General features: G+C 41.8%; 1 protein-coding gene across 3 annotated transcripts in view; it reads right to left on the reverse strand.

Annotated features, from left to right (window-relative positions):
- Positions 1-24905, reverse strand: part of fgfr3 (fibroblast growth factor receptor 3) — a 125693-nt gene that overhangs the window by 47420 nt on the left and 53368 nt on the right. For all 3 annotated transcript variants that reach the window (XM_042436810.1, XM_042436809.1, XM_042436808.1), the window contains one exon: positions 2758-3021. In XM_042436810.1, coding sequence (XP_042292744.1) covers positions 2758-3021 — 264 coding nt within the window. The remainder of the gene's footprint in view (positions 1-2757; positions 3022-24905) is intronic.

Raw genomic sequence — 24905 nt, forward strand, 5'->3', positions numbered from 1 at the left:
AGAAATAAATCTCAGAATAGAATAATGTGACTGAGTAATTATTGAAACTAGTAAAAATCAAAGAAAAGCAGGCGGCATTTCAGCTCTGCTAGCAGCTTCGTTACTTAGCACTGTACACAGCGTTGCTTTGAGCTAACTTCAACATGCTAACATACTCATGATTGGCCTTTTTCATAGTAGATATTTTAAAGCAGAGGTATTACTATTAACATTAACTCCATTATATTAAAGTGTCTCACTAAGCAATGACAGTGAGACGGATCTACAACAACGCTAATGTGCTAATATGTTTAGCATGTTCACCGTCTTTGTTTAGCGTGCATGCTAACATTTGCTAATTAGCACTAAAACACAAAGCTGAGGCTGATGGGAATATTATTAAATTTGAAGTTATTTGGTTATTAATCAAACTATTGTTGAGATATTCAAAGTGGTGGACTGGCAGACTGACCAACTGACATTTCCATCCATACCACCATGGCGCTAGCTTGGCTAAAAACTCTTTTGGGTGTGAAAATGAAGAGAATTGCACTCAAAATCTCAATTACAACCATTGACTGCACTAAAAAACTGCAAGAGCACAAAGTTAAATAACTTTAACAGTAAATTTACTACAATAGAGGGTGTGGGTTATTTTAATCACATGATAACAGGTGGAGATTTGGCTGACCTTGTGCTTTTTCTTTTGCCAAATTGCTCTTAGGTCAATAATAGCTCAATAAATTTAATGTTTATCTTTGTTTTAGATAATATGCTTGATTTGTTTACAACCTTTACATAATTTTTTGCCCTTTTGGACTAAGCAAGTTAAGCTGTTGAGTAAAATAACATCATAACTAGCATGAAAACATGTAAAAATAAGTTGAAACGTGATAAGATAAGACAAGACAGTTTATCACAATGTGTCCCAGTAACTTTGCTAACAATTACCTTTGCACACTGTTAGCCTCTGCTAAAACTGATCCACACGTGGGTATATACAGTTTCACTATTATTTTAGTCTACAGCTACTTCTCTCATAGACCTCCAGTAATATATGTTATATCTGCAAAGCCTCCGAACATAAACATTACAAATGTTCGTACAGTTCAGCCTGCAGACAACTTCTTTCACCTCTTCAAATTACACTTTCTTGCATCCAACATGTGTATCGTGTGTGTGTGTGTGGGTGTGTGTGTACAATATGAGCTGGCCGCTTTCCTCTGTCTGGACGCCGTCCAGGTGCTAAATCTGATACCGCTCCTAAATATCTGACACCTTACTCAAATATTTGAGGAAAAACACAATAGTCCATGTGTGTTTAAGATGGAGCTAAGGGTCTGTGTTTAGAGTGGAGGCAGGAAAACGGGCGGTGCAGGGGGAGAACGGCATATTGTCACCACATACTGTAAAAAATCCGACTACACTTGTAATTTAAACATGTACAGAGTGTTGAAACGATATGAAATGTCTGACAATGGGCTGCGATGAATTTGCTTCCTGTGTGTTTTTACTCCTGAAACATGCTGAGCTGAGCTGGAAGCAAATTCAGTTATCTCACCTCAGTGGGAGAATGTGGTTTTTGCACTTGTTTAAAAAGGGGAGGAAAAAAAAAAAAAAAAATCAGATGTTAAGGCCGAACACGAATTGGAAACATGGATTTTTTTTTTTTCTTTCTTTTTAAATCAGCGATGTGGGGAGTGTGTTTGCATGTGTCCTCCTGCAGTCTGGAGCTGATATGTGGGTCCAGGAGGAGAAGCTGTCCACCTCTGATCGGGCCTGGAAAAGGCCATTTTCTTGCCGGCTTGCAGCCAAATACATGCATCCGTGTATGTGTGTGTGTGTGTGTGTGTGTGTGTGAAAGGAGATGGGGGGTGAGCTGAGAGGGAGCGAACTCTCTCATTTCTTGCCACCCCATCTGTTTTCAATGATGAAATGTTTCAAGCTAATTGCTTTCTAATTAGTTGTCAATAACAGGCTCAGCTGGTGTCCATGAGTTTTTATGGGAAAAAGCCGCTCGACTTTTAAGCTACTGCTGACCCCTCCCCAACACATCCAAACACACCCTTCCCCCTTCATCTCCACTTCCTCCCACACTCCTATTAAGACTCTGTTTGCATCACACGCTTGTTTAAGACGTTGCTCATCCCCTCATACAATAATGGATTTCACCTTTGTGTATCAGGAAGGGGGAATCTGTGAGAAACGTGGCTGCTCGTTGTGAAGCCAGTAAAAGTCTGCGCCGGTGCGATGGCGTATATATATGTGTGTGTGTGTGTGTGTGTGTGTGTGTGCAGCTTGGCAGGGAGTTAGCTGGGACTTGAAACCGAGCAGGAGGAGGAGGAGGAGGAGAAAATAATAAGACTTTTTCCTTCGCAGCAAAGTTTTCACTGTTTTCTTACAAACCATTTTGAAAAGCTTTCATGCCGAGACATCACCGCTGTAACTGCCTGACAATGTTTATTGATAGGAAATACTTTGATTCTCAGTTGTCAGATGGGTTTTCAGGGAGCACTGTAGGGTGCAGCCAAAGTGTCTGTTTCCATTGGAGCTCTACAGCAACTCGTTTTCCTAAAAAAATTCCCCCGTGGATGGAAACCATTGGACTAATATCATTAAGAGTGCTCATTTGCCAATTCTGACCTCCTGCACAGGGTTTATTATTGTATCAAGTTATTACATAAAGCTTTAAGAACTTTTGTAAACCCATAGTTTAACTTAAGCTCAAGCAAAAATATTAGCAGTTTTTATTCCTTTCTGCCTCCTGGCTTCTCTCACCTGTCACCCTGATGGTATAGTTGCTGAGCAGCGTGTTGCTGTGAGCGTGCCGACAAGAGTAGACGCCAGAGTCCTCATACGACACGTTGATGATGCGCAACATCCTCTGACCCAGCCGCGTCCGGTTGTTTGGCACCAGCCCGGCGCCATCTTTGAACCAGACGACGGCCTGAGAGGGGTCTTCTTGGTCACATGGCACTTCCAGGGTGTCCCCCATGCCCAGAACATAGTCCTCCAAGAAGGCTGTCTCACTGGACACAGAGTCTGCACACAAAGAGAGAGAAGGAGACACAGTAGATGATGAGAAAGGTGGTTTGTTTCCAACTTGAGGTATTTTAATTAATCAAAAAACACACTTTAACTGAGGCCAAACTGATCACTTGATTAGATGTTTAGTTGACTGACAGAACATCAGTTGACAACAATTTTGATAATCAAACAGTTAGAGGACAATGTCATTCTACGGTCTTAAATGTGAGGATTTGCTTCTTTTTTTGTTTTTTTCTGGTTTTTGCAGTTTGGAAAACAAGACATCTGATGACGTCAAGATGACGTCAATTATTGGAAACATAAATAAACAACATACTCATTGAAATTAAATGTTAAAAGCAGCCCTAACTTCAACATAAAATGTTTGTAACGTTGAGGGAAAAACAGGGCAGGACAGGTGATGCCTGTCTGTTCGCTACGTGTAAAATCAGATTCACCTTTCTCCGCACAAGTATATGTTGTATAATTCTAATAAGACTGTACATAAACACCCTCTTCCTGTAATTAAGAGGCAAAAATCGGACATAGAGTTTTCTCAGTGTAAGAAAAGACCCCTCCTCCTTGAGAAACAAAGACGCAGTGATGCAGAGTCAACTGCTGACCTGCTGGCGAGCTATCAGCTAATCTGCCTCTAGAAGTTAAAGAAGTGCAAAGTTTTATTCCAGCGTGAAGAAGAAGAAGACGACAGATCTGGGCTGTGTGGAAATGGAAACCCTCCCACCTCCACTTCAAACTTCACTGTCAAACACCAGCTCATTTACTCCGGGAGCTCCATGCGCCAGCTCGCTTAGAGCCAAGGAAAAATCAACATGTTTACTAGCCCGACTAAGGATGCTGACCTCCTCAGAGGATAGAGCAGAGATGGAGGGACATGTCTGAATAAATAAACAGTGGATCCCCTTGAGTCTCCTCTTGTTCTTAAATCAGAGGCGTCTTCTCACATCCAGACCTCAATTACACATCATCGTCATTAGGGAGAGACGGCAGAGAGGATCTCATGCACATTCACGGTTGCTCTGGTAACCATTCAAGGGGACGCCAGGACATACACAAACACACACATGGATGCTTATAAGCGCGCAAACACGTGCATGCATGCATACTTTCACGTAGTGCAGCACAAACACCTGCTGTATTTGAATGAGCTGCTACGGGCAACACACACTTGTTTGCACACACAAATGCACACTCAAGCACCCATGAGAAAGAGTGAATGAGGTGCGTTTGGAGCGTGATTTATGATGGCAAATACACCCACTGTTGACCCGCTGAAAGGGCAGCGGCGTTGCAGAGACTCGCTGACAAGCCAACGTGAAGTCAGCCCCACTTCTGGCAGACTGGCACAGACAGCTTCAAACTGAGATTAGGAAATTGGAGTTGAGAGGCAAGGTTGAAATCAGGAGCGGCCCAGACGAGACAATCTTCACGGGGAATACATAATAGGCGCTGTGAATTATAGATGGGTTCTTTCAGCGTGAGGCAGGCTGCTGGTGCGGAGCCAAGGAGACGAACACACCCTCGCAGACAGACAGAGTTTCTGTTTGTGTGGGAGAGTCCACAGGTAACGCTGCCAGAATCTCTTTGAAATTTGTCTGCATGTCAGCTCATCACCGGTCCGCCAAAACCGAACGACTGCGACAGAGGTAGTGATCAGATATTTTTTAGTGAAAGTAGTGATATCACAAAGGAAGAATACTGGATTTCAAAAAGTACTCCTCCTGACTAACTAGGCCAATCAATAAATCCATCCATTAATCAGCCATCCATGGAGATTTTTCTCCTCTTAGCACAGTTGTAGCACTCCTACAAGTTCCATATAACTATTATTATAATACTTTTATTAATAAAATTATTTGATTCCAGGTGGGGACATCGGCAATAAGTCACACTAAGCTGAAAGAATCCTGTTTCTGACATTTTGGATGTTTGTTTTCAGGATATTTTCCTCAAAAATCCAAATTTAAGTGTGCAAAGAATTGGGAATTTCTACAGCTTTTCAGACATAGGTTATATATGACTATACAGTATTTTGATGTGTGCAGAAACATTGGTTACATGTAACCTATATGTCTAAAATACACACTTTTTTGTTTTAGTTGAATTTTAACCAAGATTTCTAGACATCTTTAGACCTCCAAATCAACAAATCAGTACTTGTTGGATTATTATGAGTTTATATTTCGAGTTGAATGTAAGATTATTTTTGCAAATCTACCAGGAACTACAGCCATTAGTTAAACGTTCAGTTCAGCTCAGTCACTTTGTTTTCCCAGATAGGAAACTTGACTTGCAGTCAGGGGCACATAATAGAAAAACAACACAAGTACAAAAAAAGAAACAAACCCTATTGCATTTGAACTGGGGTTCTCTGACTCTACAGCCCGAGGGAAGAGTTTTAAACTCAAAGTGAAGGTGTGGTTTGTGCAGTCTAATATAGACCTGGCCTTGCGGAGAACCTACTGGTCAAAGATAGCCATCGGGGGGGGTCTGTTGGACACCTATCACCTTACCGGCCGTGTAGTATCTGATATTCTACTCAGAAATATGCTGTAAAACAAGTCTCTCAAATTTGACTACCAGTGGCTCAAATTGTACTCAAGTAAACGGGGGCAGGATGCTACATGTATGCAGAGAAAAACACATATGAGTATGCAAGAACAACCCATCAAAAATGACACATTCCTCTGCCTGTTTCATCTAAGCTCTAAATACTTCAGCCATGCCTACAGATTTTCTTCTGCATTACGTACCGCAGGTCTAAAGTGAACTGAATAGATGAGTTGTGGATTGTTTTCTCTGTCTTATTGTGCTCATTAAAAATAGGTGGAGATGTTAAGTCAATAATGTGCTTAACATGGCTGCGCAGCTCTCTACGTGGCCTCTGGCTTTGACAAGAATATTTACAACACTTTTTTTTTTTTTTTTTTTTTTTTTCAAAAACAAAAAGGCCCATTCAGGAGAAGAAAAACACAGAGGCGACGGTGCAGAGAGCATAAATTCAAACCCAGCATGAATGGCTCACTACCTTCCGTGTATTACTTGTGACCTCTGTGAAAGAAAATGAGAAAATAGGCCTTAGAATATCTTCAGGTCTTAAACATGGAGAATTGGGCTTTATTGGGTAGATATAATAATCTCCAGAGACTCGTAGCTCACTTCGGCTTCATGGACCCCGCGCATTCGAGCACAGCCTCCTCTGGCAGCTCTGAATGGGCTGCAGCACCGAGGCTCCACTGGAAACATTGCTTTGTATTGGGCGCATATTTCATCCTTTAAAGGGTCAGTTCACACAAATTACAAAAACAGATTTTTCACTTAACTCTAATAGTGTCTAACCATGCAGATATGCATGCAAGTTGGGTGAACTGGCCCTTTAAATATTAACCAGAATACTGAATAATAATAAGTAATTACATTGTCGATTCAAGTGAGAATTGCTTTATTTGACACCTTTGCATTTTAAAAAGGCGTGAGCTTGACTATAAACAGTCCTGTTGGTTATTATTCTCTATATTTATATATGCACTTAAAGTGCACTGTGGCCTCTGCGGAGGAAAATATGGATTAGACATTACAGCTCATTTAATTAGGATTTGTAAATAGGAGAGCAAGGCAATATATTCGTGTGATCCCGTAGTAAAAGGAATACATTTGCTTTGATCCTGGGGAAATAGATAGAAAGAACATTTGTGCACCGCTTGGATGTTTACACCGCCAGAGGCCAAACAAATGCAATTTACTGAAAGAACAAAACAAAACAAAGATATATCCCTCATACATTTAAAAAAAAAAAAAAATTCTCAGGTGTCAGACAAAAAGAGCAAAGCCCCCTTTTTTTGGTCACCGTCAATGACAAAATATCTGTTTCTGCTTCAGATCCTGCACTTTGAAATGCAGATTTGGAACATGAAAAAAAAAAAAAAAGGCTGCTTTGAATAAAAGTAGATTTGCTTTGAAAGGGCTTTACTTTGTGCCACTGCACCACCTTCACAGGACAGATATTACCAGCCACTGAGCTTCAGCAGAGGCTGCAGTTGTTGAAGCTTTCCAGTGAACGTCCTGTAACGTGAGGTCACAGGTTTGATCACCTCGACAAGCTCTTTAAGCAGCGATGTAGCAGATTAATACGGTCACGTACTGTAAGTGTGTCACGGAGAAATATGCAAAGAGAGGAATTCCTAATTAGTAAGTGATCGCTTTAAATTCCTAAAGAGAAAAATTCCAGCTGTTGTACGTCCAGCTGTGGAGGACTGCGGTTGTACAGAGCAGATCTGAATGAATGTGAAACAGGGCGTCGCTCGGTCACCTTCTCCTGCATGTGAGAAGAGGCTAAAAAAGCTGTCCTAGTGTTTTCAGAGTCTAAATCAAACCGGGCCAGTTTGTCTCATGTGGTTCTCTGCATCTGACTGTGAGCCTTAATGAATCGGCTCCTGGAAAAAACTTCTTTTCAAACGCAGGATCTTTTTCCAGGAACCCTTAAAGGAATTCAAGAACTTTACCTGCAATTTGACTACTAGTTCCCGCGCCATAAAAAAAAAAAGTCTCTGCTACTGAGGCAGTTATTTAGGGTGATTTAGTAAAACTTAACGTTGCTCCCTGATCAAACACAAGCCTCAAAACTGCAACAACATGTGTACGGCATTACTCAGACTGGAAACAAGCACTTGTAGTTGTTAGTATTACAGTAATACAAAGAAATGGGATCTAAATTTCTGATGCTTAGACGAGGGGTTATGTAGCCAACTCGCCAGCTAGTTGCAAACCAGCTTCTACAGTATGGTATATTACAAAGAACACGATAATTAACAGTCATTTTCTTTAAAATAAAAGAAAATGACTGCACTGATGTCACCGAGAGAAATCTCTGCACATATTTTGTTTTCCGTGATTAAAAAGCACGAAATCAAAGCCTTTGCCTAAGATCATTTGTCTTGTAAAATCTTTTTGTGTTCCTTTGTTCTCTAACGAAACACTTCATAAAGAAACCTGTTTGATAGAAAAAAAAAACCCCTTCATGAATAAAGTCGGATCTGAAGCGATTTCTGAGAAAACAGATAAAAACGCTGCTGCAGCATTCCCGCTATCAACATCGAGACATTCCCGCTGTTTTCTCGTCCGGTGCGGCATATGTGAGCTATCGGCTGCCTGGTGTGTGCGTGCGTGTTTGTGAGAGTGTGTGTGTGTGTGTTTGAAGGGGTGGACGGGTGGGTGGGAGCACTCTCTCTCTCCGGAACCTGAAGCCAGCTGGAAGCAATGTGTGATATGTACTCTTTAAGTGTGCGTGTAGATGTGGATGTGGGTTCGGATATGTATGTATGTGTGTATGTACGTATCTGTGATTGTAAATGGGAAACTCTGTGTATACGTGTGTGTGTGTATGTGTGTGTGTGTGTGTGTGCAATACAGGCTTGGACGGTCACTCCATAAATCAAGAGGCCCCTGCCCTCCTGGCCCTTCTTACCCTCTCAGCTCAATATCATAACAAATAACCCTTCAGAATAATATAAAGTCTCTCTTTGAGATACTGCGGCGCACTGTCCGTTAACAGCGCCGCTCACAGACTCCATCTTTTCTGTGCGTCTGAAGAGGTTTATTTATCCTCTACAAACTTCTCCAGGGGCCGGCAGGCAAGGCTGCGGCCCCAGGGATGAAAAGGCCTCTTTATGTGGCGAGCCTTTCCACGCCTGCCTCTCTCTCTCTCTCTCTCTCTAACACACACACACACACACACACACATACACACACACACACACATGCTGAGGGACTGAGTGAGGGATCCTGGAGGAACAGGAAGGAGTGTAGACCAGACCGAGGAGCTGTCGCCATGGCTGCTGTCGTATCAGGTCACAGGAGGGATGATGCTTAGCTCCATAAACCCACCTTAAGCCAGTTTTTTGCTCTTATATGTATCTTAGAGGGGCAATAACAGAGTTTCACTACTTCACAATGCAGGCTTTGAGGATCTATAGGGTGTTGATAGAAGATTTTCAGCCTCAAAACTTTTTTTTACTCTCCGTTAAGCAGGAAAAAGACAAAAAAAGTCTCTAAATGTTGTTTTTAATCAAATTCAGTGGGACGTAAAACCATGTGCCAAGGAACAAGTAATAAGTTTTTGGTGCAGATTCATGATTAAAAAAAGATTTTTACTATTTTCTAATGAACTCTTCCACTTAACTCGAGTTAGAAAATAATCCCATGACTGTGTTTTTGATGCACTATTGCATTCAGATGGAGATTAGTAACCATATTGAGAGAATTGTGCAGCCTCGAAGCAGCGCTTTCAACTGAGTTTTCTGTCTTTCTTTTACTCTCAATAGCAAATCGCTACATGTCTCACTCTGACATTTATTGTCTGAGCTTCTGACATCAAGTTTTGCTTGTATGGCAGCTAGAAATGGGATAATCGACTCCAAATTAGAGCTACCATGAGGGAATCTGAATCTAGTCTTCTTTAAAGTGCTGGGTGAGAGATTGTTATGTGTCTGTGAGGGATGTTTCCTGATGTGTATCCCTGTAAGTGCAGAGTGAGGAGGATGTTTTTTGGCTTTCACATCTGTCAGTAAACAACCAAAGCATCACTGTTTGTCAGTTTGATGAATTCATTCTCTGCTCTGTCTGGAGGACACAAATACAGAAATGTTTCACTTCTGCTGTGCTGCAACACCAAACATGTGGTTCTTCAATAATACCTGATATCCTAAGAAAAAAAAACAGTTGTGCCAATTTAGTATCCTTTAAACTTCCTGCTGACTCTCCGGGTTGATTTACTGTGCTGTTGCAGAATGACGTCTTCTCGTTCAGAGAGCCGGCTTTGCATAAAACAGCATCCACGCAGGTTCAAACAAGCCAACAAGACGGATCATAAACAGTAAAAGATTACAAGACTGTCTTTCTGTAGGGGAGATTAACAGGTACTTTTATTGAGTCTGGTAGAAAAGCAGCAACACATACCTTTTTTAAAACATATCTGCGTTCAAACCGCTTTTGAAAGTGATAGATTCCAGATGGGAGACATTCATCTTTATCAAGCTCCCTTTTTTTTCCTCCTCCTGCTCACTACACTGAGCTAATAATACAACGAGGCCATGTTTCCAACATCTGCGGCGTGCGCTGCTCCCAAACCAGTGGCAAACAATTCAGCGACAAATGGCCTTTTTATTGCAGGTAATTAGTTGTTTGCTTCTATTACTGAGAAAGACTGGACTCCTTCTTTTTGAGCAGGGAGAGCAAATACTTTCCACATTGCTGTGATCACTCACGGCCAATTGGTGTGCATGTGTGTGTGAAGCTGGGAGCGAGGAAGGTATGTGTATAAGTGTGTGTACGGTATTAGCGCACACATGTGGGTCAATGTAAATGTAAACAGCTCAACTAAAGGTTATCTGTGTGCAGTATTTTCTCTCTGATCCCAAACTCTGTTGGAGCATTGCATGTTTGACTTAAAGGACAATTTGGCTTTATTACAACTTGGGTCTTAGTTTTTCTAAGATCTGGAAAACAAAATAACATCACTAAAACAAAATGCACAAGAGGTAACAAACATGAGATTATATGTGCAATTATTCCTTCATAATTCATACTGAACCGTGGCTGCTATGGCCACAACTTACAATTACAAAATGATAGTTCACTTTAAAATGTCGCATATTAGTAGCACAATTGAAAAAGTCATGACTTTGAAAAAAATCTCTTAACTCAACACTCACTGACTAAGTTTCTCCTGAGCTTTCAACTGCAACTGATCGAGATCTTTCCAAATCTGAAACGCTGTTGGAGACTGTGAGATGTGGTTGAAAACGGTATAATGAGTGGAACTTGAGTTAAGATAATGTGGTCAAACTACCATTTCAAGAACGATCCACATGTTATAAATAATGTCAGTTATGGAGCAATATCTATTGATAGTTTGCTAACATTAGCCACCATCAGATAACGGTTGTAGCAGACCAGCTGCGTATTGAATTGAACGATGGTGCATTTGACAGCTTATCAAACATTTCCTTCTACTTGGAGGTAAAACTGAAGCGAAACTCAAATGTGAGTAATATTCTTAATCGCACAGTGTGTGTGCAAGTACGGTAGGTCCAAATCTTACAGGAAATTCAATCTGTAAACTGTTATGAATCTTTATAACGGATTGTTTGAGTGATCATTTTACAGTTCACCTTGTTTTCTCTTCCACATAAATTTGACTAACCTCCGGGGTTTGTTTACAACCTGTGCGATCGTATGACTGCTCGTGTTTCTTGCCCCGTCTGACTTGATTTTTTGCAGAGCTCTCAGTTGATCAAAGAAAATACAAGTTGTGATGAAATGAAACCATCCTTTAAAAGGAAATATACTGAAGAGCTCGACACACACAGACAGGCAGCCCGGTTCAGACCGGGATGTCCTCCACAGCAGTCCGTCTGCTTGCTTGTGTCCCGCCAACAGATTCTTTTACTTCTGCTTCCTATGCTGAAAAACCGGACCAACTGCCAACCGTTTGGCACACTCAACACCCCCTCAGACAAGCCAGCATCACATGACCTTCAAACAGGATCTGTGAAGTCCCACCACCACCACCACCCATCACCTCCTCCCTCCATAAAGAGCACATTTCTCTTCCCCCATTTCACAGCTATGCCAATTGTAAATCCTGCTTGTCCTGGAAAAAAGCTCCCTCTTCTTTTTACACTCTCCATTTTTTCTTTCTTTCTTTCTTTTTTTTTTTTTGAAATGTGCAGTGAAAACCCCTAATCTCTGTTTAATATGGTTTGGCCGGATGTAAATACCTTCGGACAATGCCCTTAATCTGGGCCAGCCTGACAACCTCACACCGTCGCGGAGGAGCCTGCCAGGAGGAGACGGAGAGAAAAGAGGGATGGCTCGGCAGAGATCAAGGAGGAGAGAGGGGTAGGGAGGGTTTCCCCTAGCTTATTGCCTCTATTCTTCGCCAAGCTGAGCCGCACTTTATCAAAAGAGCCCCTAAAATCAAGTTAAAGATAGACGTTGCCTCTAAACATCCCGCCCCGGCCTGTGCCAGCCTCACTTCCCTCCCTCCCTCTTCTCCCTCCCTCCTCTCCTCCCCCGCTGCGCCTGGCCCTCTGCTCGGCTGTGCTAACGAGCATCGGAAGCTACTGTACGTCCAGAGCATCTTGGCAGCGCCCAATCGTCTTTGCTCCTTTCATACCCTCATCATCACCCCCCCCCACCACCCCCCACCTCCCCTCCATCCCTCCAGCCTCAGAATAGGGCCTGGGTTGGGTCCATGGTAATTGTCATTCCAAAGACGAACTGGCCTAGTTTCAATTCAACAGACAAGTGTAAGAAGCTCGGCCCACAAAAGCCAGGATGTCTGCGAAGTGTGTGTGGGGCTACTATACAACATAATCACACTTCCCTAAACAACACAGAGGAACCAATCCGATTACAAGGCGGCTTTTCAGACGGGAATATGAATGTCAAAGCTTCCTATTTAGGCAGTAAGTTCTTTAAGTCTCCCTTAACAAGGAGAACACAGGTGATATTTTAACAGTCAGCTGTGTAGCATATTGATTTAGGGTTACTCTGAGAAAGCCAAACGATTTCACACAGACTTTGGTGGCAAACCCGATGCTCAGTCAGCACTCTTACGCCGAGAGGCTTGCTGAATCAGGGAAGTGATCAGGTTAAAGACAAAAAGCAGAAATCGGGACAAGAGTAGAAAAACAAAAAGAATTGTGCTGGATACGACGAAAAAGACTCTAAGTCTTCCAGAAACTAACTGATGGCGCAGCAGCAGCAGCAGCGCATATGTGGCAAAAGGGAAAAATGTTGTGCGATAACTTCATCTTCATTAAGTTCCTCATCATGTTCAGGTGAAGATCAAGTGATTTGTGCTTCATGATTAATTAGGAGCCCTTCCTTATTATTTACATCACAAATAATAACGCCAGAACGACTAAAAGGAAGTTCTGTTTTTAAAATGTGTTGAATAAGAGTGACAGGAAGTAGTATTTATGCGTCATTGTCATGTAAAAAGAGCATGTAACCTTACATTTTTGGGATTTTCATGTTTTAATTGCATTTCAAGAATTACACGGTCCTCCAGGGGGTCTGAGGTTTTTCCCAAAGAACCATTTATAGATCAGATAATTAGATGGGAATGTCTGTGTTTCCTCTAATCTAGTGATTTAAATACTTAAAGTACTTAAAGTCATGCCCATAAAGCCATGCACCATTGCCTGCTATGGCCTAATACAACCAGATATAATAAAGGGATAGCTAATATAAACAGTATAACTAAATCTCTGGTGGTTGAGAAATCTCTATCATCCTCTGGGATATATCCTCATATCGACATAGTTGCACACATTTCTAGTTAAAAAGCTGGAGTATTTCAACTGCAAATGATCTGAATGAATTAAAAAGAAGAGAGTGTTTCTTAAATGTCTTATCACAAACCCCAAAGACAAGAAACAGCTGATAGAAACCATCTCTGATCAAACTGACACGGTGCGAGGAGACGCCTGATTGAAATGTTAAACTTTGACCTCCGATGACCCCCGACCGAGACCCTGCCCTGACCTCTCAGTGTGGCATGATACACACACACACACACACACACACACACACACACACATTGTGATACTCTCCAGCTGGGATGAAGCTGTGTGCCCCCACACATCATGTCCTGCTCTGATAGTGATAGTAGTGTGTGTGTGTGTGTGCGAGGTGACAGAGACATCAGTGTCATGATCAGAGTAAAGGCACACACACCTACACACACACACACACACACACACACACATATACAAAACAAGACTAGAGTCTGGATTGTGCTGCGTGGAGTGGTCGCCATAGCAACGCTGCAAACCTAGGCGGCAGTGCTGTGCATTCATTCTATAAGACAAAACCCACAGTAATCGTATTTACTCTCTCACACACACACACACTGACTTTGTGTTTCAGAGAAATTAATGATGATGAAGAGAAGCTTTGAGCTGAAGGTTAAAACCACATCTCGACTTTGTTAATTAATCTGTCAAGCATTACTAAGAAGGAGCTTTTCTGCAAATGTATATATGTTAGAATAAACACTACCAGCACTGGAAACACAGGAAGAACGAAGCGACTGGTAAATAATAAACCCAATGCAGGGCCATTGAGGTCAGGATCTGTGTTTTTTCCTCTGTTGTTATCTAAAAACTATTATAAACATGTCGCCGAGCCATGACATGTTCCATCGCCCCAAAGATTACAGTCACATTAGTCTGTTTAGAAACAGCTCCCAAGACTAATAACAGCAATCACGTACAAAGACACAATAGGTTTTTTGGACAATAATGGATCCCACAGAGGAATAAGATATATCAGGCTTTGAATACAAACACGATACTTCTGAGTAGGACGACTTCATTGTTGGTTTGACTGCACGTGAGATTTGTTGACAATAAGAAAAAGATAGAAAAATCACAAGCCTTATCCTTTAAGGCCGACAAAGTTCAGCTTCAATTCAAAAAAATTCTGTATTTCCCCACAAGATTTTAGTTCCTGACGGTGTGAAAAAGGATCTGAACCAGTATTTGGAACTTCATGAACTTTACAGAACATATATTTGAACAGGTATCTGGAAGCAGTTTCTTTTTTGTGAGAACTTTCAGAGAGAAGGAGGGTTACACTGGGAGGACTTGGACTCATTAGTACTATATTTCTAAAATGCCTGCTCAGAATTGCATAAGAACACCTACTCCTATTTCAGTTAGAGGTATAACTGAAAACAACCAATCAGCAATCATGAAATTATCATTCAATGCAGTGAAAGAAAACAAAAAAATGCTCCCAAGGTTAAAAGCTAGTACAGCAAACACACCTTTCGAATCCTGCTGTGTAATTTTCAGCACTGCGTTAAGAGTTTAACAAGCTTTTCTTTTGTCAAACTCATAGATATGTTGAATAAATTTAGATGCGAGGAGGCTCTGTAGGTGGAGGCAGGGCGGGTGCGGCCTTGGGTCGGGATAAACCGGACATAAAAGCGTTTACTGCTCTGTTTATGATGCTGTTTATTAGTGCGGCGGGACTGCGTGGGTCCGTCTCTCCGCCTGGTTGTTACCTCTCTACATGAAACCTGCTGTTGATCTCAGCCGCCATGTGCTTCTGATCACCGGGAGCACCCGCAAACACTTCCTGTCCTGCACCGGCTCCGCTACTGAACGACCGGCTCCTCCTGTCGTCTTCCTTTTCTTTCCTCTCAACAATCAGGATTTATCTAACTAAGCTGATGAGGAAACATGAGGAATACGCAGAAGAGAAAAGTATTTCAGCTCCCCTGAATATCTGTATGAACACAGTGAAACTCCTGAACACAGGACTGGCGTGTTAAGTGTTTTGCTTATGAGAGCGGGACAGGAGCAGGAAAGCCTCTAATCCCATCATCCCTCCCTCCTGCTTCCCTCCAGGACCTGCCTTCACTTACAGCACAAACAGGCCACAGAGAGGAGCCTCTGTTTGGAAGAAAGAACAACTGGAGCACAGTTGTCCTGAGACATCTATACCAGACATCTATACTAACACAGCCCGGACACTGTACTGTTGTCCCCTGGAATCCAGAATTATTATAAAATAACTAACTTTAAATATCAAAAAAAAAAACAAAAAAACTGAAGCTGCTGTTCTTTTTTTTTTTTTTTTTTTTATATTTCACTGTAAACAACCCGAAACTGCCCGACGTATCTATGGTAACCACTTCACTTGCTCCACTCCACAGTCGTTCTTTGACATTCATTAAAGAGTAAATGGAGTTTCCTAAAAAATGTTCAAAGCTTTCCTATTCAACGAGGGCCAACGTGCCACTGAGCAAAGCGCTTGTACTTGACTCCTGACCGCTTCAGTGAAGCGGCTCGTTGGCGGACGGTGTTCAAGGCTGTGGTTGAACGGCGTGATTCCAAAAAAACAACACAATCTTCATAATCAGGGCTGCAACTGTGATTCTTGTGAAATAAAAAAAAAAAAAGTCAAAAATAGTCTCTCAGAGCTTCCAAGAGCCCAAGGTGACATCTTCACATCGCTTCTTTTATCCTACAAACAGTCCAAAAACTACAACAATTTAATTTACAGTGTAATGCACACGGAAGCAGCGACTCAGAATCAGCTAGGGGAAGCCAGGATGCTCCATTACAATACACTGAGACTATACTATACAAAAACACTTTCTTAAAAACTTTGTATACATCTATATAAGAACACTTACACACCTGGCAGATCTGCACTCTTCTAGTTGCTCATTAAATTGCTAAAAGAATTAATTGATTGATTAATCTTCTATCGTTTCAGCCCTACTAATCAGAAAGTCTTCCGTTGATTAATTATCATGTAAAACAAATTGATGCTTTATGGAGCTGCAACTAATGATTATTTTCATTATCATCTAATCTTGATTATTTTCTCGATTCATTGCTTGATTGTTTACTCAATAAAACATCAGAAAACTGTGAAAGATGTCGATCACGGTATCATAAAGCGCAAGGAAACGTCTTGTTTTGTCCAACAAACAGTCTGAAACATTTTCAATTCACTATGTTGTAAAACCGAAAACAACCCAGCAAATTCTCACATTTGAGAACTATCAAATGTTTGGTGTTTTTGCTTAATAAAAATGACTTCAATGACTAATCGATTAGTGATTATTTCCACTGTCTAATCAATGAATCAAGTAATTGCTACATGTCTATGAGGGGCGATACATTTTAAATGCACTGTTGTTAAAAATCACAGCACAATTTGGGTGAAATCAGTGTTACTAATGACTGCTTCAGCAGCCGCTGGGATTTCTGTTTTTTCGAAAATAACTGATTCAAATTTCAAGACAATTACAAAAATCTTTAGACCTCAACATTTTCAGATTCTGGACCGGAACATGATGAATACATGCTGATAACAAACGAGCAACCAGCAAAACAACACAGCACACGAGAACTAAAAAGTCTTCCTGTGTTTGCCTTTGTTGTGTATTACTTCTTCCTCTGATGTGTCTGTGCTGTCTGTTGTGGTTTAAAGTTTATTACAGTAGTAGGCTATTATAACAGCAGGGTGTCGAAACAACTGAGGGAGGAGTTCAGGTCTATCAGTGTTGTTGAAATTGCGCCTTGTCAGCAGAGGAGGTCGATAAAGGTCAAAGATGACATTGTGGCCCTTTAAGAAGTCTGAATCAGGGTGATGTTTAAAAGGACCAGACAAACCGAAAAGCACAGCTCTTCCCTGAACAAACAAAAAAGAAAACCCGGCTATTACACAGTAAAAAAAAAATAATCTAATGTTTTCCGATTTTGACTTTGCGGTGATGCACGGCAGATAAACCACCGTGGGCTGTGCCAGCAACGAGGAGAGAGTTGTCACATGAGGAAAAAATGCAGCCAATTACCAGTTACAGCACTCTCAAAAATAACATTTCATGGGAATTTTAAAATTTTTCTGACATGGGTTATTTTAAAAAACTAAACCTCTAGTCAGCTTGACTGTCACTGCTCTGCTGTTAGCCAGCACAGCACCAAAGTCTCTCTTTCTCTTCTTTCCAGGGAGAAAAAAGGCTTCCATTACGCTCTGCAGACGGTACAAGGGTTTATTATTTTAGCTCTCCTGGCAAAATAACATAAGGGGAGGGAAAGGGTGAGAGAGAGGGGTGGAGGGGGGGGGGGGACGTGGGAGTGATGGAAGCCGAGTTTGGTTTCAATATTAGATGTGTCAGCTGCCCTGGATGTGGGGGGGCTTTAAACAGAAGCGCATGTGGGGGCGCGAGAGGAGACCCCGGATCTTTTTTTTTTTTTTTTGAACAACGAAGCAGCGGTGGAGGCGTGCAAAGATGGACGGATCACCCAGCTGAGACAGAGAGAGGGAAAGAAAGAAGGAAAGAAAGAAAAAAGGAGAAGAGGAGGAGAGGAGGAGCAAAGCAAGCAGATGTGAGATGCTGTACAGTGTACATACAGTATGTGTAAATCATTTGTCGGTTTTTTTCTCATATTCTCAACATTATAAAGCTTATACAGCAATACTGTACTTAATTATGGTCATGCCGATGAAGCTAATTTGAATTTATCTTGGCAAAGAAGAGAAGAGATAGAGGAGGAGGAGGAGGAGGAGGAGCGGGAGGAGGATGAAGGGACAGAGTTAGCAGATGTGTGAGTGTGACCGCAAGGAAGAGGAAAGAGAGAAAGACAGGAGGGAGGAAGAGGAGGGGAAGGAGAGGAGGACAGAGGGAGGAAGAAGATGAAAGAGAGCACACACACTCGCGAGCGAAGAGCTAAGCACATACTCCTACACACTCACAGCCTCCCACACACACACACACACACACACGACAGTGAACACGGTCTGTTGGCTCCCTGTTTCCATTCACAGAAATGTAAATGGGGTGCAGCAGAGCCAGACAGGACAGCTCTGCTTCTGGTTAGTGGTCAGAGAGAGAGAAAGAGAGACAGAGAGAGAGAGAGAGAGAGAGAAAGAGAGAGAGAGAGAGAGAGAGAGAGAGAGAGAGCTGTGATAGATGAAAGACACGGACAAGCAATAAGAGCAGCAGAGCAAGTGTGAGGTTTGGATTACATGATAAGTGATTTTGTATTAATAAGTAAACATATAGATACATCGAGACATATTTTAACATATCAATATGAGGATTATGCTGTGATAATTAATGCTAGTAGTCATTTCCCCCCATATGGCAACCCCTCCTCTCATATCAAGCATTATGGGAAGGCGGCACATTGCAGCGGTTAGACTTGTCACCTCATAAGAGGAATGCCTTCAGTTGGAATTCACTGGAACTAGACTACACACCAGACTACACAATAATTTTGCCCTCGGATAGTCGCTGTGTTACATTAAGGCGATCATCGAGACATAAATTGTTGCTGTGATTCAGCCAAAAGACGCGCAGACTATACTTTGAACTCGGACCAATCATAGCTCGCTGTCTTTCATGACTTGTGAGACATACATAAGTGATCAGGAAGGAAATGCCAGGGACCGAATTCACTGTTCCACAAACACCGACAGCACAAACATCATTCCTCTTAGCTCCGCGCTCCTGTGGGTCAACGCAATACGTTGTAGAGGTTGTCAAAGCTGACGAGACAAAGAAAAACAATTCTGTTAGTCTTCACGTCGCGAGGCATGGTTTAGAGCGAGGGGACTCAAATATAAGTCAGGAGGTTCAGTTAATAAATTTTCACTGCATAAAGGTCCAGGAAGGGTGCGTTACATGATGATATTCCAGGATAAAAACACCAGAACTCTGCTTGAACAACATTTCTGTGTTAATGGGAGATGTGACACCTTTGTTGTGTAACCAAGTCCTTAAATTTGAGCATAAAAAGGTGTGATATCCAGGCTTCTTTACTGCATTCAGTGCTGAAAATGTTTGATTTTCCAATTATTCTGCTGGAGTCCTGATATCACAACTTCAACTGGTTCAGTTCTGTGGTTCTTACCTTCATGCTTTTGGATAGTTTTGTTCAAAACAGGCATGTTTGGTGTCGTAGTGGAGTTTCGTCTTCCCACTCTTCATTATGTCCACTCTTTTATTGCAAATAAAGCACAATGGTCTCAGATTTCCCTTCAGCATGTATTTTTCCCGTCATTCTTTTCTTGTATCGGCTAGTTTTGAACAAGACATTTTACTTTATCAACCAGAGCTCCTACATCCAACAACAACCTTGCTATCTGCGGTGACTAGTGAGTAGCTGACAGCTGAGGTGATAGTGATACATCACTCAAAAAGTGGTCCAAGTCAGGTTGTGGTTAAATTTTGTTCCCGGTCCAGAATATATTGTTATTCGGTCTGGATCCGGACCAGAGTCAGTCTATCGAGTGGTTTAGGGGCATATGTGTTTGTAACAGTCGAAGAGAAAGAAAGACATATAGAATAACACTCTAAGAGGAGAGGGATGTGTATGCATGAGCAAAAACAGAAAGAGAATTTCTTGCTTAACTTGCTTGACAATAAGTCGATGTTGTTAGTTATAAAAGATGACAATCGTTTTAACTTTTCTCGCAACAATCGCAGGGTTAACAGTAGAAATACAGCACTCTTGCTTCAACGTAATCTACCAGGAATGTGTGCTTGCATGTATCTGAATGGCAAACATTGATCTTGATTCAAGTTTTTTTTTGTCAGCAGGCACCTCTGTGCTGGCGCCCCCACTGCTTCGACAGAGTGGCCTCATTCACATGAATTCAGAGGGTTTTTTTTTTATGCAGAACTAACGTCTGTCTGAACACGGACAGCAAGAAGTGAGACAGGACAATAAGTAAGGTACATGCAAAGCAATTTGTGTGTGTGTGTGGCTGGAGAGTCAGTTGGGGTGCTGAGGGGGGAGTCAAGGGGCTGGGTGATGGGTAGGACAGATCAAGCCTGGATTGTCTCTCTCTCTCTCTCTCTCTCTCTCCCTTTTGTGTGTGTGTGTGGATGTGTGTGTATGTGTGTGTGTGTTGGACTCCTTACAGCTCGGCACACAACCTGCCATCTGTTTGCCTCTGCCAGCAACAAAATACACTCTTCCAATGGGTTTGGCTCAAAGCAGGGATACACACACACACACATACACAGATTCACACACACACACACACACACATATACAAGCACGTTAACACATGCAAGAGGACAATGTATATTGGTTTTATTTTGCAATCTCCATCCATCATGACAATTCAATCAGAATTATGCAATTATACCAATGGCGGCCATAAATCCAGGTGTCAGAGACAGAGAGAGAGAGAGCGAGGGGGAGCAGGAGGGAAAAATGGGAGAATGAAGAAGAGAGACGGCTGAAAGGAGACAAGTAACTTTCAATAAAACAATAAAACACCATCAACCAGTCACTTCAGAGCACAAAAATATTTTGACAGATTTTACTGCAGCTCCGGCTTACTAACCCCTCCTGCCCCCCCCTCTTCTCAGTGTGCGCCCTCCAAAAGCAGTCCTCCTGATACGACACAACGAGCCTCTTTGTTCCCCTCCATGTCTGCCTTATCTGTTAAGTATCTCAACAATTTCCTTAAGGGGAGCTTTGTAATTAAAAACCCGCCGTATGTCAACACCGCTGTCAGTCAGCGGGTCTAAGAACCGCCCTGAACCGCAGCCAGAGGTAGAGCAGAGGACATACACAGGTGAGCGCGCCGTACGTGCCGCAAAGACATCGTTAGGTCGAAACAGGCTGTAAACGCAGCCGTCAGAAGGGCTCCGAGAAGATTTGAACATATGCCAAAAAGTAAACGAGTAAATGCGCAGATATCTGGGAAGATTTAAGGCTTAAAAAGTGTGCGTTGTTGATGTCACATAATGTCTGTGTGTAGAGGTGAAAGTGAAAAGAAAGAGACCAAAAAAAAAAAAAGCAGAAAAGGTTGTAGAGGTTAGATGTGAGCAGAACACACAGAGAGGTCTCTATTTTCATCCATAATTCATAGAGTGACATGCAGAGAGGGTTTCAAAGGGCATTAATGAGGTGTATTAATACATATATAGCGGTGGCCTGCAGACAAGGTTCGTACCAAGGCCGCGGGCTGACAATGACCTACTGATCTACAGCTGTCTGCTAATTTTTTCCATACCGGCTCCCCTACGTATACATTTAACCCAAACCTGAAAAGGTCCGATGACTTCAGGATTTTTTTTCTCTCTATACTTAAAAACAGTGACAGTGTTTAAATCAGGTTACTTTAAGAATAAAACATCCTGAATCCTGGATACAGCTGGGAATCCATCAGCAGTAGTGCCAGTATGAATCCAATGCTTGACTTTAAAGCTGCTATAATCAATATTTTCATACTAACAACAGATTAAATGACTATGTGCATGTGAGAGTTGTCGCTTGTATTGACACACTCCCGGGTAATTAACACCTGAATCCAGTCCCTGTGAGCAGTTCAGTGTCTTTCAGCTCATTGTTTTGATTTTTCTTCCCACAGTTTTGCTGCTTGGCTCACTCTCATTGCCTTCATCAGCGTTAATTCCAGATGCAGGCAGCTGTTTTCAGCAAAAAAAGCACTAAAAACCTGCTACATGTCCAGCACTAAACGACAGGCAGACAAGGTTAGCTACTATAGCTTGCTAACATAACATTTATAACATTTAGCAGCTAAAGAGACGGGGATTTCTCTCAGGAGTTGGTGCAGAGCAAAACTGAGCTAAGGAGAATGAATATTGGACTTATATTCATCAGGAAACTCTAAATTAATGCTAATTTTGCTCAGTATCTGCTGGATGAGTCAACTGTACTGCTAACGATGTCAGTGTTGTGTTTACAGCTTATTTCCACTGCCCCCAAGTGGCCAAAACAATCTTTTAATACAATTTAAAGAAATGTACAACCTTTTTTTTTCATTTAACAACAACAGACAAAGCCCTCGAATATTAAATGTCTTAACACAAGCAGCCATTGAGGAACTATGCCTGAATGAAAAAGTCTAAACTTGGCATTTTTGAAATTCTAATCAGAAACTATTTGACCAAGTGAAAGTGAACACGATTACAAACCTAACCTGACATTTAATGCCAGCTTTCAGCACTTGTCTTCAATATTCAGACATATTTTAGTTTAATAACCAGCTCTAGTCCTGAAGCATAAGGTCCTTCTTGTTTCACATTTTAGTATGATTCAAACCGACTGTTTTTAGTTCAGTCTGTGATCTGATATGAAATCCTTTGGTAAAGTTTTGCTTAGCAACAGTCTTTTTCCACTTGTATTCAACTGTATGTTATCCTTGGAAAAATACTGCGTCTAGACAGTAATACTCTTTGAGTGCTTAATGAAAATCTCCCTAATACATAATGTGCTTAGAAGGACGAGACATCTTAAAGTAGAGCATGTTTAAAATGTTATTGAAATTGTGTAATTTATTAGGTTCTCTCACATTAAAAGATGACCATTGTGTAAATTTAGGACTTTCAATAAGTTAATATGCAAATAAATTTTTATAAGTGACAACGTTTTGCTGTTAATCCCGTGGAATTGACTTACAAGAGTGTATGAGAAGCATCTCACCATGATCCCCTGTAAATGGGACTTTGACTTGTGTTTAATGTGTAATTCCTGTCCAGAAAAGTGTCCAAAGTGTCTACTGGATTAAGTGCCTGATGGACTGAGGATAGAACAGCCATTGTTCAACAAATCGTCATTCTCCAAAGCTTATTTGGCCTGCGCACTTCCCACATTCGCCAAAAGATTTCTTGATAGTGTTGCCAGGGAAATGAGACTCAGAAAGCCAGAAAGTATTGCAACAGAAGAGGAACCGCTCCGGGTAACTTTACGCTTAAGTTGTGATGAACGGCCCAATTTTCAGAGAGTCGTGTAAAGCCCACACATGGAGCAGTGCTCATTTACATAATAGGATGATTAAAGGGTAGTGATGCTGAGTGCTCCGCAGAAAATTACACTACCATCATACTCTAGAAAATAACCTTTCTATAAATGCACACTGGAGAGGCAGAGGCACAGTAGCTTTTTCAGGAGTAAAAACATGTTCGAGAGCAAAGAGCAAAAGCCAATCAGCAGGACAATATCCAGGTGGGAAAATGCCCGCTAGGTATTTGTGACGAATATTGCATGGAATGAATGTTTGAAAAAGGCCAGAATCTTTAAAAAAAAAACAACACTTGATCACAGAATTTAAGCATTATGAAATAACAAATGCAAAGCTGAAGCACTTATTCTAATAATCTGCACTGTCTCACCTTTAAAAAACCTGCTTGTTTGGTTGTTAACCTGACTATTGCTATGCTGAATTCTGTCATCCAACTAGTGAGTATGATGGTCAAACTTCTCTCTGCCGCTCAGGAGATAGCTTTTGTTTGGTTCTTAAAGGAATAATTCACCCAAAAATGGAATCTGTTGATCACATAACTTAACTTAGACATAAAACCCAGTGCAAGTTCCTCTATCTCGGCAGTTTTGGGGGCCAATTTGGATGGACTAAAGGGACGTTTGCACTGACTGTAGGGGCATCTGACTATGGGCGCTTGGGCGGACTGGAAAGACACTCATGCCGCATTCAGACCAACATTAACTCTGTGTGAAAAAGCGCATCCCCTCTGCTAACACAGAGAGATCCAGCAAAACAACAGGGTCATCCAGCTAAAAAAGTTGAACCCGGTTCATCCGGCAAGGTTCGGCGTCAGCCATTCCCAGACATACAAGCGCACATTCCTGGATTACTTTGTAAGACGAACGCTATGTTTCTACCATTCTCATGATTGTTGAGATGAATGATAAAACAGTCGCTGGAGTTGTAAAATCCTGTCTGCAAGTATGATGAGCGAAAATGTTGTTTGTCCAACTGGACTTCCTGGATTGTATTTCACTGTCTCGCCACTACCTTAAACAAACATGCAGCCCCTTGCATTGTTTTAACGCAGGGCTGCTTTCAGTCTGAATGAAGCCTCGGGTTGAATAGAGAGCCACTTGGATGGACTCGAGGGTCTCCGGTGCAGACTTAACAGGCGTATGGCTGACAAGAAGGGACACTTGGTTGAACTATTGAGCAACATGGCTGAACTAGTCAAGAACTTTGCTGACCAAAAGAGCAAGTGAGCAGACCAGAAGGGGACATGGTGACTATATGGGTCCTAAAGGCACCTGGACCATGTAAGTAAGAGGTTAGGACACTTCCTGGTTAAATAGACTGTAGGTTTTAAAAAAGGGTAACTTAAGACAAGACACTTTTCTCTAGATTGACATATGGAGAATATCTTTACACAGAGATCTTTCCTCGTGAGAACAGTTGAGCTCACAGCTGGCTGTAAAACGCTGCATCTTTTCACTGAAGATCTGCCCTGAAACTGCTGGCTGAACATACCGTATACTATTCTACACTGCACACACACACACACACACACACATACACACACACACACACTGCCTTCAGGACAA

The sequence above is a fragment of the Thunnus maccoyii genome, chromosome 16 (genome assembly GCF_910596095.1).
Source record: "Thunnus maccoyii chromosome 16, fThuMac1.1, whole genome shotgun sequence".
Lineage (NCBI taxonomy): Eukaryota > Metazoa > Chordata > Actinopteri > Scombriformes > Scombridae > Thunnus > Thunnus maccoyii.